This window comes from Thamnophis elegans, chromosome 1 (genome assembly GCF_009769535.1).
Source record: "Thamnophis elegans isolate rThaEle1 chromosome 1, rThaEle1.pri, whole genome shotgun sequence".
NCBI lineage: Eukaryota > Metazoa > Chordata > Lepidosauria > Squamata > Colubridae > Thamnophis > Thamnophis elegans.
In genome coordinates this window covers 81,915,832-81,929,496 of record NC_045541.1, presented here as the reverse complement: position 1 = coordinate 81,929,496, position 13,665 = coordinate 81,915,832, and the positions used below count along the sequence as shown (strand labels likewise).

General features: G+C 42.3%; 1 protein-coding gene across 1 annotated transcript in view; it reads right to left on the bottom strand.

Moving 5' to 3' along the window:
* The window catches only part of IGSF22 (immunoglobulin superfamily member 22), a 46,192-nt gene extending 33,964 nt beyond the window's left edge, over positions 1-12,228 (bottom strand). Inside the window, exons 1-7 of the mRNA XM_032232931.1 lie at positions 12,126-12,228; positions 9,441-9,572; positions 6,317-6,453; positions 5,755-5,854; positions 4,954-4,993; positions 1,214-1,385; positions 256-369 (exon numbers count right to left, since the gene is read on the bottom strand). Of these exons, the coding sequence (XP_032088822.1) occupies positions 256-369; positions 1,214-1,385; positions 4,954-4,993; positions 5,755-5,854; positions 6,317-6,453; positions 9,441-9,572; positions 12,126-12,228 (798 nt within the window). The remainder of the gene's footprint in view (positions 1-255; positions 370-1,213; positions 1,386-4,953; positions 4,994-5,754; positions 5,855-6,316; positions 6,454-9,440; positions 9,573-12,125) is intronic.
* Between the last annotated feature and the right edge of the window lie 1,437 nt (positions 12,229-13,665).

Below are 13,665 nucleotides of genomic sequence, written 5' to 3'. Positions count from 1 at the left end.
GAGAGAAATGCTGAGATGCGATGGGATAAGGCTTTCTGGCCTGCAATAACTGTGAAAGTGTATGTATGATGGATGGAATATTGGACTGCTTGTCAACATAGCTGCAATTTCTAAACCTCAATCAAGCACCAGATTCAGTTCCCAGAATGGAAGAGATTCGTCATCTTGCTGTACACAAAACATAGCCTTTGCTCTCACCCACCCACCCAACTTTCATAAGTTACAATAAGCTACAATAAATAAAAATACAGTTACTTTTAACCACATCCTCTTCATATTGGCATCCCTGAGTTCCAGAATACAATCAAATATCGCTGTAGAGTCCACTTTAGCAGAAACATCTTCCAAGGGTTTTAGAATCTTTATAGCCTGAAACATAAAAGTAGATCAATCTTCAGATATTTTTTATATTTATTCTTATCCTTATTTATTGTTACATTTACTTATTGCAACTTGTGTAATACTCATGTTGGATACATGGATTTGACCATAAATCTCTTGAGTCTGTAATCCAATATTTTTCTTTTAACGTATTTCCCATATTACTTGTAAGGATGCTGCATTGTTAAGCCTCTGACCAAAATAGGAACAGCTGAACTTAGTGTGTTTATATTTTGCTGTATATATAAGAGAAAATCAGTAACTAATAATCTTTCAGCATCTTCAAACCAACGAATATATTCTGGCAGAAATTTTATACGTATCTTTTGTATTGTTGCACTATTTGCATGAGTGACAGGCACTTTCACTCGCACACCGCTCCCTTTGTGCAAGCAGTGGGTGCACATGTGCAATGCAGCTGCCATTCATATGGAACCATCCTCTCTCCTCCCCACCACCAGTCCACCAAGCTGGAAAGATCGGGGACTGCTGGCCTAGAAATGAAGATCCTTGCCTCGCACTCAGGAGGCTGAGAGTTCAATCCTAGGCAACAACAGATATTTCTATATCAGGGCGCAAAGAGAAAAATATCTGCTGCGAACTCCACATAGGCATCAGGAAGGGCATCCAGACAGTAAATGCTCAGCTCCATTCATTTGCCCTGATTCCACCTTGATGAAAGGGATTATAGGGTCAGGAAAAAAATCATTTTCCCATAGCAGACTGACAGCATATATAGCCCTTTAAAGGAAAATTATGGCCCTATATTTAAATTATGACACACACATAAGGCAACTCAAGAATCCAAGGACTGGGTGAATCCATCACTGACCTCAACTTCTTTTTTCTTCATCTCCTTCAGCTTTTTAAGCAGTCCTCGAAAATCGGTGAAACCATACTCCATGCAGACCTTCTCAAAGTCTTTCTTAGGCACCTGGGAGAGGATCTCCAGCATTTCTTTTTCATCAATCACTTTTTTCTCCTTCTTTGGAGTAGGAAGCCCCCTACATACAGACAGACAAAATCAATGGGCTTGTCATAAAACCACATAAGTTCTTTTGTGGAACCCTTCTCCCTTAACCCCCAGTCAGAGTTACAGTTCCATCTTTAACTATAGGAGAAGAGAATGGAAAGCCATTAATAATTTCATCAAGTACTTTAACCCCAAACAGCTACCCAATTGCAATATTATTCTCTATATTATCTTGATAATACCCACTAAAATATCATGAAAAAGCCTCTTGAAGCAACCTGATTCATGAAATTAGGTGAAAAGCTCTTATGTATTACCCAGCTATCTCAAAGCATGACGCATGATAGGATGGATTAGTACCTGAATGGGAGATTACTAAAACATTTCAGGGCAACAGCTGACATTATAAGTCCTTTTCCAGTGCAAAGAGACTCTTCCTGCCATTTTAGACAATTCCAGTCAGTTTCCTTCTCCCTGACTATATTCAGAACCAGATAGATGAGTTCCTTGAGACAGTAATAGGAATGGTCCCCATCAGGCTAATTTGGGCAAAAAAAAAAGCTTTCCTGACTGCTTCTCTGACTTTGGAGACTGTCCTGAAGAAATTCAATGGTCTCCCAATAGTCTTTTCAAGGCTTAGTCAACTTATGACCACAATTGAGCCCAACACTTCTGTTGTTAAGTGAGACATTTGTTAAGTGAGCTTTCCCCCATTTTACAACCTTTCTGGCCATAGTTAAGTGAATCACTGCAGTTGTTAAATTAGTAACACGCTTGTTTAGTGAATCTGGCTTGCCCATTGACTTTGATTGTCAGAAGGTCACAAAAGGTGATCACGTGACTCCGGGACAATGCAACCGTCATAAATTCAAGTCATGCTGCAACAGTCATAAGTGTGAAAAATGGTCATAACTATACTTTTTTCAGTGTAGTTGTAACTTTGAACAATCACTAAATAAACTGTTGTAAGTCAAGGAATGCCTAGATTGCCCAGAGTTGATTACCTTTGCTTCAGTGGTGGGTTGCAGGCGGTATACCCCGGTACAGGCTACCGGAGGCTTCCCAGAGCACCGGATACCGATAGCAGCTGAAGAATCATGGAGGCTTGAGGAAGCGTCGCAGGTAAGTACGACGCATGCATGCACTGTGCGGAGGCATGTGGGTAACGCCAGGGCCATTCCAACCATACTGGTTGGAACAGAATCTGGAACCCACCACTGCTTTGCTTGCATTTCTACTATAGGGTTGAGGTTTGTTTGTTTGTTTGTTTGTTTGTTAGGTACTCCTGCTGTTTTCTTGAAAAGATTTTGGAAGTGGTTTTCTCTTGCCTGCTTCCTGGGACTGAGAGAGAGTGATTGGCCCAGCTTATTTCTTAACCAGTATACCAAACTGGCTTTCTTTCCCTTAGTTACCATATTTTTTGGAGTATAAGGCACACTTTTTTCCCTTAAAAAAGAGACTGAAAATCTCAGTGCCTCTTATTCACTGAATATAGCATTTTTTTGCCTCCCAAAACCCCGCCCCTTCCCCCAAATGGCTGTGCAGAGCCTTTAGGAGGCTTGCAGAGTGCTCCTGGGGGCTGGGGAGGGCAGAAATGAGTGAAAAACAGGCCATTTTGTGCTCAATTTTGCCCAGGAGCACTCTATAAGCCTCCTAAAGGCTATGAATGCCCTTTTTTGACAAAAAGTGGCCCTGTTTTCACGAAAAATGGACTGGTTTTTTTGCTTATTTGGGGGGGGCACCCCCCAGGAGCACTCTGCAAGCCTCCTAAAGGCTATTCATGCCTTTTAAAAAAAACAGGCCTGTTTTCGTGAAAAATGGGCCTTTTTTGGGAAGTCTGCAGAGTGCAAAAACTTTTTTTAAAAAAAATTTGCCTCTTCAAAACCTTGGTTTGTCTTATACTCTGGTCCATCTTATACCCTGAAAAATATGGTACCTCTTCATTTTATATGTGTTTTACTATTTAGGATCAAAGGAGGCTCAATACATAATTAGTTTTTTGGGAACAGCCCAACTTTGCCCAATCTCTCTGGGATCCAGGGGATTGTAGTATCCTAGGGGATTGATGTCATTATTCTCCGGAGACCTATGGAAAGTCCTTTCTGATATGTTTTCTCTACTCCCATCCCGTTCCTTCTGTGGGCTGAGATATCTCTTTTCTGACTGTCGTCTAGGCCAGTGGTCCCCAACCTTTTTATCGCCGCGGACCAGTCAGCCTTTGATAATTTTACCGTGGCCCGCTGAGCGTGCGCAGGGGCGCACGGGGCTCTCTTCCCTGGAGCCTTTGCGCACGGCCCAGGAGCTTTTGCGCACGGCCCAGGAGCCTTTGCGCTGCAGCCTGGTCCTTCGCCTCCCCCCCCCCCGGAGAAAACCGGTCCGGAGAAAGCCAGTCCCCGCGCCTCTCACTCCCACACGCGCCACCTCCGAGCGTCACAGCCCCACCAGCCCCGCATAGAGCGAGCGAGCAGCTCAAGGTCACCTCCGGACAGCGGCAGTGGCCCCTTCCAGAAAAACCTGCAGCAAAGGCGCCAGTTAACCACCACCTGCTTACCAGGGTTGGCTGCCTCGGGCGCTTGGGCAAAAGTGGCCCCGAGGAGGCGGACGCGCACAGCTGACGCGCGTCTTTCCGAGCTCCACAAAAAACCCCAACGGCCCCCTTTCGGTGCGGGCTGGAAGCCAGGCGGGAAGTTCCCGTTCTCTTACTTGGGCTGTGACGACTATTGGGGAAGTGTGCAGCGCCTCAGAAGTAAAGCTGCCGCCGCTGACGCCGTTCCTTGGAAGCGACGGAGCGGCTGAGGCAGGAAGGCGCGTGGCGGTGGCAGCTGTTCAGCCAGCCGCCTCGCAGGAGAAGAGCCGCTCTTGGGTTTCGCAGGGGGCGGCGGTGGCGGCGGTACCAGCAGCGCCCGGGGATTCCACCAGCACGTGCGCGGACCTTTGGGCAGCTGTTCAGCCAGCCGCCTCGCAGGAGAAGAGCCGCTCTTGGGTTTCGCAGGGGGCGGCGGTGGCGGCGGTACCAGCAGCGCCCGGGGATTCCATCAGCGCGCGTGCGGACCTTTGGGCAGCTGTTCAGCCAGCCGCCTCGCAGGAGAAGAGCCGCTCTTGGGTTTCGCAGGGGGCGGCGGTGGCGGCGGTACCAGCAGCGCCCGGGGATTCCACCAGCGCGCGCGCGGACCTTTGGGCAGCTGTTCATGTCCCCCGGCTGCTGCGCGGCCCGGTGCCAGGTACTCCACGGCCCGGCACCGGTCCGCGGACCGGGGGTTGGGGACCACTGGTCTAGGCTACACTTCTCCCAAGGTTATTCTCAATTTCATTACACCTGGGGAAACTGTTGCAAACTGATAGGGGTTTTTCAGGAGAGGCAAGGAAATATGTTGGATGCTACAAATCTGGATGTTCAGGTTTGGTAAATAGCTGAATATAGGAATGAATGTAGGAATATAGAAAAGAAAAAGCGAGACAGATGCCCCAACCTTATCTGCTTTTTGTAAAGCCTTAAAGACATGTCTCCCCCCAGCCCCAATTGGGACTGAAGACTTTCTGTGATCCTGTCGGATATGACATTTTGTTTGACTAAAGCTAAGAGATGGAAAGCATCTCACCTTTTTTTCAGCATTTTTTTGAAATCTATCTTTTCTTGGCCTTTAAAAAAAATCATGGAAAAAAAGAGAAAAAAAGAGGATTAGTCCAAGAAGCCAAAAGTATAAGGCAGGGTTTCTCAATCTTGCCAACTTTAACGTATTTGGACCTCGGCTCCCAGAATTCCCCAGTCAGCAAGTTGAGTCAATCATCTAGCTGGGGAATTCTGGGAGTCAAAGTCTACAACCTCTTAAAGTTGCCAAGAAACTCTGGTGTAAAGGAAGCAAGATGTAGATGCTTTGGATATCTCATGGCAGTCTTTCATTACTCAACACAGATACATTGGGATTACTACTTCCAAAATGTTCAGCCAGCATAATTGAGGGGAGCAACAATTTTAACATATCTAGAATTGGTTAAGTTGGGGAGAGAGGAGTTGTTGCAAATTGTGGGCCAAAGATCTGTGGTCCTTATTATATTCTTATTATACATTGCCTCGGAGTATCCAGTTCCTTTATTCAAGGAAGAGGTACAGGGATTGTTCTAGTTTGAAAATGGGATAAAAGTCTGTAAAGATTCTCTTAAACCTCCAAGTGCTTCAACGACCCTAAAAGGATGCAAATTACCAGCTGTCTGCAAGGAATATAAATCCTTCCTTCCCCCACTATCCAGTCAGAACTGAAGAAGCTTCTTGGATGAGAAGTGAAATGTCTCCAAAGAAAAAACAAGAAAGTCCAGTTGTCGTCTGAAAAAAGCACCTTTGGGACAATTGAAAACGGGGTGTTATTTTTCTTCCCAACTCTGAATGTATGCTTCTTGTTTACCTTCAGTTATAATCAGGGACACTGTATAGATAATGTCGGCATGCTTGTTGGAAACCACACACTTATAAAGATCACCGTCTGCACTTGTGAGGTTTTCTAACTGCAATGAAAAAACAACACAGATCAAAATGAAAGCACCCTTAATGCTCTAGAGCAGGGGTAGTCAACCTTTTTATACCTACCGCCCACTTTTGTCTTTCTGGTAGTATTAAAATTTTCTAACTGCCCACCAGTTCCACAGTAATGGTGATTTATAAAGTAGGGAAGTAACTTTACTTTATAAAATTTATAAAGCAGAGTTACAGCAAACCCCTACCGCCCACCATGAAAGCTGGAATGCCCAGTAGTGGGCGGTAGGGACCAGGTTGACTACCACTACTCTAGAGGTCAAATGGGGCATAGTCTGTAGAAAGTGGACATATTTCAGTTCAACAAAGGAGAATTTAAAGAAAGTTTTAATAAGATGGTAGAAACACCCTTGAAAATAAAAAAAGCATTATTTTGCAATGCAGAGAAAGAAGCAAAAGAGAGAAGCAACTTTTTAAAAGCCACACATTTTTACCTTGAGGACGTACTCTTTATTGATGCTGTCGAAAAATACCTTTGATCCCTCTTTGAGTGGCACCCCGCTTTCTCTTTTCCATGTAACATGGGGCTTGGGGTTACCTATCACTTTAGCTCGGAATATAGCCTTATCTCCTGTTGGCAAGCAACACAGAATGAGAGTTGAACAACAAATGCATTTGAATGTATCAGATTTGCACGTTTAACCCAGCCTATGGGAAACCATAGCCGGTCACAAGCCCGGATAAATGAGGAGTGTTGGTTCCCGTGGCGACGGAACCGTGAAACAAGCTGAGAATCCAATGGTAGGACAACACACGGATAAACAACTCTGTAATCCGTGACATTCTGCCTTTGGCCTTCACAATGCAACGGTCACTGCCTTGTGGACGTTGACATTTACGAAGATTAAGTCCAAGTCCAAGATTTGCACGTTTGCGGACAATTTTCAGGGAGCCTCAAGACTCCTAGCCTCTTTCTTTAACAACTAAATGAGATCAACAAGACAGGTTAGCCATCTGTTTGGAGTCGGGTATTTATTTTTATTTTTATTTATTTTTTACTTCATCAAGCATGAATTAGATAACAGATATATTTATAAACATGATTATGAATACATGAAATGGATATAAATACAAGGAAACAATAGGACAGAGATGGCAGGCACTCTGGTGTGCTTATGCACACCCCTTAAAGACCTCTTGAAGCTGAAGTATTCATTGATAGGTAGGACATTGTAGCATATAATTTTATGTACTACGCTTAGGTTGGATCGGAGACGGCGAAGCTCTAAGTTGTCTAAGGCCAAAATTTCAAGTCTGGTGTCATAAGGTATTCTGATGTAAGCAGAGGAGTGAAGGACTCTTCTCATGAAATATCTCTGGACTCATTCGATTGTATTAATGTCTGATATGCAGTGCGGGTTCCAGGCAGATGAGCTGTATTAAAGAATTGGTTTAGGAAAAGTTTTGTATTTCCTAGTTTGCAGTTCAATATTACCGGAGAAGAAGCTATGCAGGATTAGATTTAAAGCTCTTAATGCCTTTTTGGCAATGTTGTTACAGTGAACTTTGGCAATTAGATTGTTTGAGATGACTACTCTGAGGCCCTTGACAGAGTGGGGGTTGTCTACAAAGTCATATCCACCCAGCTTGTATTTTGTGTTTTGATTTTGTTTGCCAATGTGTAAAACAGAGCATTTGTTGGTTGAGATTTGGAGCTGCCAATTGTTTGACCGTTCTGACACATAGTCAAGGTCTTTTTGTAGGGTAGCAGCATTTTGTAGGGTATCGCCAGCACATTGATGATTAATACCTGTCCCAAGATCTACATACTCAGTGGTACATCTTGACTCCCTTGACTGATGCAGGCACAGTCTTATCTCAATATCTGGAGGTTGCCTGGATGGAGAGGAACAGGGTCAAATTCAAGCTGAGGAAGATTAAGTGCCCGTGGGTGCTTGATTCTCCCAGTTCTGGCAGGGACCTTCCACCTTTGATCAGGACTGAGGAGCAATCTGAGGTCTTCCTGAACTCTCAGCTCTTGCTTGATAAGGAGTGGAAGCCATGGCCACACCTTCAACTTGTACATTCTTTGTGCCCATTCCTAGATTAAGAAGCCCTCTTTATGAGACTCATGCCTTAGTTACCACATGGGGGAATTACTGCCTTATAATGCACTGAATATGAGATTTGCTTAAACATTGCTGAGAAACTACAGGTGGATGCAACAATGACAGAAAAGCCTTGCTTTGCCTATGTAACACCCATGCTAGGTGCAATTAAAGATGCTAGTGATTACCTAGAAAATTTACATAGTATAGCTATGTATAGTATAGCCTAGCTACTTGAAGGACAGCTTTCTCCTGCAGTTTTAACCTATCAGGTGCAAAAAGCCAGGTTCACATGCAGAAGTTCCAGATAAATTATTGTTAAAGTCTAAGCACAGGAATCTTCCCAGACTAATGGTTAGCACCTAGTTAGAACTGGATAATGGTCAACACCATTTGCTTGTGGCTATGTAAAAAATCATAACCGATGTCTCATTTAACTCCTTACCTGTCTCTGCCAGTCCTTCTCCTAGACGATCCATTCTATGTGTTCCAACAGAATTGGTTCACTTATCTATGAAGTGATCTGATCTTGAAATGAGGCCACTCTGTCACAGCACTGGTCCTTTGAAACAATATTTCCCCCACACATTTAAAAGCTTCTCCCCTTGCCCACCTTCAAGCTATCTTATAAATGAGCTTCCCCTACCCCCCAGGGCTAGGATTAGGGTGTTGGGGAAAATATAACTTTTCAGTTGGATGGATGTGGATGGAATTTATACTATCCCTTGGATCAGTGGTGGGATTAAAAAAAAATTATTACTGGTTCTGTGGATGTGGTTTTGTCGGTGTGGCATAGTTTTGTGGGTGTGGCAGGGGAAGGATACTGCAAAATGCCCATTCCCTCCCAATCCTGCTAACCTGCTTTCCAGCTCTGTTCTCCTGTTAAGGGCAACAAAAGAAGATCAGGTGGGAGACTGGGAGTCAGCGGGGGAAGGGCTAACCTATTTGCCGGTTCTCCAAACTACTCAAAATTTCCACTACCGGTTCTCCAGAACCTGTCAGAACTGGCTGAATACCATCTCTGCCTTGGATGTTGAAATGCTTTTATATATTCTTTTAATTTGTGAAGCTGTCCAAAGTTGTTTAGGAGTCTGGCAGCCTAGAAACTCAATAAACAAACTAACCAACCAACCAATTTAGCATTCTCTATTGCAGGAGAATGGTGGAGAACAGTTTGTTGAGTCTTTTCATATGACCAGCTTCAGCTTTTCATTGTGAGATAAGTCAAGCCTGCAGCAAAATGTTACGGTTGGAGTGACTTCATTCCAACCCCTCCTTCCCAATTTTCTGTCCCACCCCCCATTACCGTTGACTCCCAAATTTAACTTTAGAATAGTTTCAATTGTGGCAGTGAGGAAGAGATGAATGCTGGAAATCTTGGTATTCTACTTAAGAATGACTACTTATTCTTTTCTTTTGAACATAAATGTGGCAGAAAACCAAGCAGTTATGGTGTAACACACCTGGATATATTGGGAAAGGCTAGTATGCAGGATGAATAAGAGGTTACCTTCGGCTGCTGTCAGTGGCTGAGGCTTCTCCAGAAATTCAGGAATGCTCTGTCCTGCAGGGATTTCCACAGAATGGGAAACCATGCTGAAGGACTCTACAGAAGAAGAGGATTTCTTGGAAACAATTTCCTCTGCAGATAGAAGCAGGCATGTGTCATACAAAATAATATTTTTCATTAATCTGAGAAGCAGCTCCAAAAAACTCTCCAGAAAGCAATAATTAGAAAAAACTGCTCATGTTTTTTTCCAGCAATGGAAGGCTAAATACCAAAGCACTAAAAGAAATATGTGTAATCATTCCAATAACCTTTAGAACATATCTCACAGTTCAATATTCACCACAAATTCTGTTTAAAAGTGAAAAAGGATCCCATCTTCCCCAGCCTTCTTTCCTTTGAAGTTATCATTTTGTCATTTTACATCATCTTCTCATGACCTTCACCAAAGAACAAGTAAGAAGGCAAAAATTATATCTATTGGATTTATTTGCTATTAATGTAATCATGCCCTCTCTGATGCTTTGGACCCTTTCCAATTTATGAAAAAAGAACATCAAGAATTTGCTTGAGTCTGTATTTAATAATCAATTAAAAAAACTTATAATCATTTGCATTCAAATCTTGTCTCATAAGCAGACAATTATATTGAATATTTTACAAGTTGTCTTTGAATACAAAATCTTTAAATATTTAGAGATTCTATTATTTAGATATAATTTTTAAATAAAATATATACATGTATTTTATATTTAGAGTTTTAAAGATCCAAGATTTCAAATAAGTTATTAAATAACAACTATGACCCCAAGAAAAAAAATAATTATGGCTATATTAAAAAAAAAAGTAAGAGGACATGAAAAAATGGAACAAGAGTTATTTTAGGATTTTAAGCCATATACAAGTTGTCCTCAATGTACAACAGTTCATTTAGTGACTGTTCAAAGTTACAACAGCACTGAAAAGAAGACTTATAACCATTTTTCACACTTATGACTGTTGACCCTTGACAACTGGTTCATATTTATGATGATTGCAGTGTCCTGTGGTCATGTGATCCACTTTTGCGACCTTCTGACAAGCAAAGTCAATGGGGAAGCCAGATTCACTTAACAAGCATGTTACTAACTTAACAACTGCAATGATTTACTTAACAACTGAGGCAAGAAAGGTCATGAAATAGGGCAATAGTCAGCAAATTTCTCCCTTAGCAACATACATTTTGGGCTCATAATGGGCTGGTTCAGATATGTAAAAGTCATAATTTGAGGACTACTTGTAATAGCAATCAGAATGTTATTCCCCAAACCGATGTATTTTGTGCTTAGTTCAAATTAAGACAGAAATCGGAGCATACCTTGTTTATACTACCAAGCAGTTTAGCTAATAGCCATAGCACTTAGACCAATGATTCTCAACCTGTGGGTCGGGACCCCTTTGGGGGTCGAACGGCCCTGTCACAGGGGTCACCTAAGACCATTGGAAAACACATATTTAAAAAAATATGGAAAACATAAAATAATTTTATGGTTGGGGGTCACCACAACATGAGGAACCGTGTTAAAGGGTCGCGGCATTAGGAAGGTTGAGACCCACTGACTTAGACTATTTGCCACTTCACAGGGCTTTTACAGCCCTCTCTAAGTGGTTTACAGAGTCAGCATATGGCCCCCAACAATCTGGGTCCTCATTTTACTGACCTCGGAAGGATGGACGGTTGAGTCAATCTTGAGCTAGTCAGGATCAAACTCCAAATGAGAATCCAGACTGTTGAGGGTCATATGCTGGTACTGTAAACTGTCCAGAGAGGGCTGTAAAGCTCTATAGCAGTGACGGTGAACCTTTTTGGTACTGAGTGCCCAACACAGAACGCACATGCATGTGCACGTGCCGGAGCACCGGAAATATGAAGACCAGGTGGCTGGCATGCACATGCCTGTTTTTTGTCTAATTTTGGCCGTTTTCAGGCTGTTTTCAGGCCTTTTTGGGGTCATTTTTGGACTGTTTTGGGGACATTTTTAAAGCCATTTCTGAGCCATTTTCAGGCCATTTTCTGGTGCTCTGGTGCCCACAAAGACCATCTGGCTAGCACACATGTGCCTACTGGAAACCAGAAGAGCAGCTGGCGATGGCACGTATGCTCACAGAGAGGGCTCTGCGTGCCACCTGTGGCACACGTGCCATAGTTTCGCCATCACGGCTCTATGGAGTGGGTATATAAGCCTAAGTGTAATTGCAAATGCGGGCAGGCAAGTATCAAAGCAGCCTAGAAATATCAAAATAAGTAACAAATATAAGACACCCAGAGAGTTTCCGTTGGTTTTGGATGGCAGAATTAAAAGGCAATTGGCAATCTGCAATACCAGTTTGTTAGGACTGCAGACCATAACAGACATCCCATTTGGAAAACATTAGATTCAGGAAGTTAATCATAATTGTGAATTACAGTTCCTACACACAAAGCCTGGAGCAAGCAAAAGTACCGATGATAGTAATATTGATGGGTAGTTGTGAAAAAGCGGTTCCACATCCTTTGCGGGGACCGAGATTTAACCAACTTGTCTACATTAGCTGACTTAGAATGAATGAATATAACTGTATTTAGTTCCTTCTTTAAAAACAGCTGTAGCATTTTTTTTTTTTAAATATCCTGACTCCTGGAGATAATTATCCAACTACAGTACTTGCCTTCTGTGATTTTGGTTGTCTGAGTCATATGCTGCACTGAGCTGGAGGCAGAGGAGTAATGTTGCTGGACCTGAGTTTTCATCTGCATGACTGCAGTTGCCATGATGACTTTGATGTTTTTACAGGTTACAAAATTTATAAGAGCTGTGGAAGGAGGGGAAAAAAAGTCATTTTAATCATTTAATATAAGCACCTCTTCTATTTCGTTTGGTCTTGATCTAAACCAGCGGTTCTCAACCTGTGGTCCGTGGACTCCTGAGGGGCCACACAATGTCATCACACGGGATCTGTGAATGCTTGAAGAAATGTTGTGATTTAAATCTTGAGTTAAGTCTTGGGGGGTCCGTGGTCCTTGGCCACAAAAGGTTTTTTTTAAAAGTGTTTTTATTCAGCATTTTCCAAACATTAAAATCACAATTACACTTTTGCAGCTTTCTGTTATTGGTATTTCTTTTTTCTAATTTTCAGGTTTTCCATTTTTGCAACCTGTTGTCTTATACATATTCCTCTTTGCTTCATACGTTCTCATTTTTACAATATATACGTGTATATACAATATTTCCATCTCTATTGCTTTCTAGATACATACCATCTCCTTTTATTGTTTTTACTATGTATCCCTTACGCACTGATTTTACATCTCTTTTCAAGCCACCTATTCCATACCTTGTAGTACTCTGATTCCTCTCTATCTCTTAGTTCCATCGTTAGCATTCTAGCACCTTTTTAATGGCCTCTGCACTTGAGGGAATGGTATTTAAAGGGGGCCAGTAGTGAAGAAAAGATTGAACCACTGACTTAAGTCTATATTTCTCAGCCTCAGCAACCTGAAGATGTGTGGACTTCAGCTCCCAGAATTCCCCAGCCAGCCCTCATGTAATGTCCATATATTGTCAATTGATCAAGGCTGAGAACCACTGGTCAGGGAAGTTCAAGCAGCTGGAACCCAGCATCTGGAAGGCACTGACATTGGAAAGGATGGCTCAGTTTATCCCATATCTTCAGCCTGAATGTTCCTGTGATGGATAACAGAGGAATAAAAACAATACTAGTCAATTAACAAAATAACAAGGTGAAACCAAAAATAATAACTTAGATTACCACGTATAAGGAAGGGGTACATATCTGAAAAAAGATTGAACTGTCCAGAACACGGGGGGTGGGGGGAAGGAAAAAAAAATGTTTGGCTTAATATGGATGCATAATTTTAAGAAATCTTGGTAAACTTGTGAAATATCAAATGTCTGGAAATGGGCAAATGTGGTCTTTGTCTTTAGAAGAAGATGATCCAAGGAACTGCAAACCAATATGTACGGTATTAATAACTATAAAGATTCTAGAGCAATTAATAAAAGAAGCACTGTGGAGAAATGGCTATGCCCATAGGCCACATATCTCAAATCTCTGCTCCCAGGACTTTCATTTCATTTCATTTCATTTATTAAATTTATAGGCCGCCCAATCCCGGAGGACTCCGGGCGGCTTACAACGAAAAAAGAAAAGCAAAATAAGTAAAAAAATAGTTTTAAAATTCACAACA